We start from the raw sequence: 2456 nt of genomic DNA, 5'->3' as shown, positions 1-2456 counted from the left end.
GGTTACCGATTCCCCGGGGGTCAGCGGGGTTACAGATTCCCCGGGGGGTCAGCGGGTTACTGATTCCCTGGGGGGTCAGCGGGGTTACTGATTCCCCAGGGGTCAGCGGGGTTACCGATTCCCCGGGGGTCAGCGGGTTACCGATTCCCCAGGAGGTCAGCGGGTTACTGATTCCCCCGGGGGTCAGCGGGTTACCGATTCCCCCGGGGGTCAGCGGGATTCCAATTCCCCGGGGGTCAGCGGGTTACCGATTCCCCGGGGGTCAGCGGGTTACCGATTCCCCGGGGTCAGCGGGTTACCTTTATATTGCATTTTTACAGTTACGTTGTACAAGTTCAACCTATGCTAAATTCAGACAACAGATACTTGATCCTATATCTCTACTTATTTATTGATTCAGAGGAAGGAAAACACAAACCCCATTAAGGGGAAAAATTAATTCCTTCCCGACTCCAAGAATTGGCAGTCGGATTAATCCCTGGATCAGCGTCCTTCCCATGTTACTTATTGGGTATATCCCTGTATACCTTTCCCATCTAAAGAGATGTATATCGGGAGTGGCTCTGCCGGTCTTAATACAGACTAGAGATGCAACGCTCTGCAGAGTTAATACAGACTAGAGATGCGATGCTCTGCAGAGTTAATACAGACTAGAGATGCGATGCTCTGCAGATATTAATATAGAATAGTCATGCAACGCTCTGCAGATTTAATACAGAATAGAGATGCGATGCTCTGCAGATATTAATATAGAATAGTCATGCAACGCTCTGCAGATTTAATACAGAATAGAGATGCGATGCTCTGCAGATATTAATACAGAATAGAGATGCAATGCTCTGGCAGATATTAATACAGTAATACAGAATAGAGGTGCGATGCTCTGCAGAATTAATACAGACTAGAGATGCGACACTGCAGACTTATTACAGACTAGCGATGCGACGCTCTGCAGATCTGAATACAGACAGTAGTAGGGCTGCTCTGCAGATGCTATGAGTTGCGATGCTCTGCAGATCTGAATACAGACAGTAGTAGGGCTGCTCTGCAGATGCTATGAGTTGCGATGCTCTGCAGATATTATTACAGACAGTAGTAGGGATGCTCTGCAGATGCTATGAGTTGCGATGCTCTGCAGATATTATTACAGACAGTAGTAGGGATGCTCTGCAGATGCTATGAGTTGCGATTGCTCTGCAGGTAATTGATAGCCCGGCGCTCCCTCTCACCTCCAGCACCATCTCGGTCATGTGGCTCTGCCTCTGCGCGCTCCGCTCTGCGGGCGCCGCGCTCTGCAGCAGCACGCAGAACACATCGTACTTCTTCATCACCGGCCGCAGGTTCTTCTCGCCCAGCTCCAGCACGCGGTCCTTCCCGTCGTAGGTGGGGAAGCGGAGCCCATCGTCCGCCTCGCACAGGGACAGCAGAGCCCCCAGGAGCAGCACCCCGGAGCACAACATCTCCCCCCAAACTCAGAGGGAAGCCGGCGGTGGCGCAGAGCGAGAGCCGTGTGACAGGACGGGCGGGGGATTCCTTACATAGCTCCGCACTGTCCCACTCCCACCTCTCCATTTTTAGGACACAGTTGTTTCAGGACTAAAAATAGCAGGACAGGTTCAGGAAGAGGGGGCAGGATTATCTGGAAAGGGAGAGAGGCTAGGGGGGGGGGGCTGGGGAGTGGGATGGAATGGTAGGGGGGCCAGGATCGGAGGGGAGGTGGGAAGCAGGGGGGAGGGTCCGCTGGGAAGGGGGGGAGCAGGGAGGGGCCACGGTCAGCTAGGAAGGTGGGGTGGAGAGAGCAGGGATGGCCAGGGTCAGCTGGGGGAGGGGGGGAGAGAGAGAGCAGGAGGGCCAGAGTCAGCTGGGGGAGGGCGGGGGGGAAGAAAGAAGAGAGAGAGCAGGGAGGGCCCAGAGTCAGCTGGGGGAGGGGGGAAAAGAGAGAGAGAGCAGGGAGGGCCAGAGTCAGCTGGGGGGGGGAATAGAGAGCAGGGAGGGCCAGGGTCATCTGGGGGGGGGGAGGAGAGAGCACGGAGGGCCAGGGTCATCTGGGGAGGGGGGGGAGAGAGTAGGGAGGGCCAGGGTCATCTGGGGGGGGGGAGAGAGAGCAGGGAGGGCCAGGGTCATTTGGGAAGTGGGGGGGGGGGGAGAAGGGAGGTCCAGGTTCAGCTGGGAAGGGGAGGGGAGAGAGCAGGGAGGGCCAGGGTCATCTGGGGGGGGGGAGAGCAGGGAGGGCCAGGGGTCAGCTGGGAAGGGGGGGAGAGACAGCAGGGAGGATCAGGGTCAGTTGGGGGGGAGGGGGAGAGACAGCAGGGAGGGTCAGGGTGTCAGCTGGGGGGGAGGGGGAGAGAGCCGGGAGGTCCAGAGTCACCTGGGAAGGGGGGGGGGGAGAGCCGGGGAGGGTCAGGGTCAGCTGGGAACGGGGGGCAGAGCAGGGAGGGCCAGGGTCAGCTGGGTAG

General features: G+C 57.7%; 1 protein-coding gene across 1 annotated transcript in view; it reads right to left on the bottom strand.

Annotated features, from left to right (window-relative positions):
* The window catches only part of CASQ2 (calsequestrin 2), an 87173-nt gene extending 85634 nt beyond the window's left edge, over window positions 1–1539 (bottom strand). The window contains exon 1 of the mRNA XM_075592976.1: window positions 1230–1539. Within this exon, the coding sequence (XP_075449091.1) occupies window positions 1230–1460 (231 nt within the window). The 5' untranslated portion in view covers window positions 1461–1539. The remainder of the gene's footprint in view (window positions 1–1229) is intronic.
* Between the last annotated feature and the right edge of the window lie 917 nt (window positions 1540–2456).

Source organism: Ascaphus truei, chromosome 3 (assembly GCF_040206685.1).
Source record: "Ascaphus truei isolate aAscTru1 chromosome 3, aAscTru1.hap1, whole genome shotgun sequence".
NCBI classification, from domain to species: Eukaryota; Metazoa; Chordata; class Amphibia; order Anura; family Ascaphidae; genus Ascaphus; species Ascaphus truei.
Note: the sequence above shows the minus strand (reverse complement) of the source record. Positions and strands in the feature narration are given on the sequence as shown.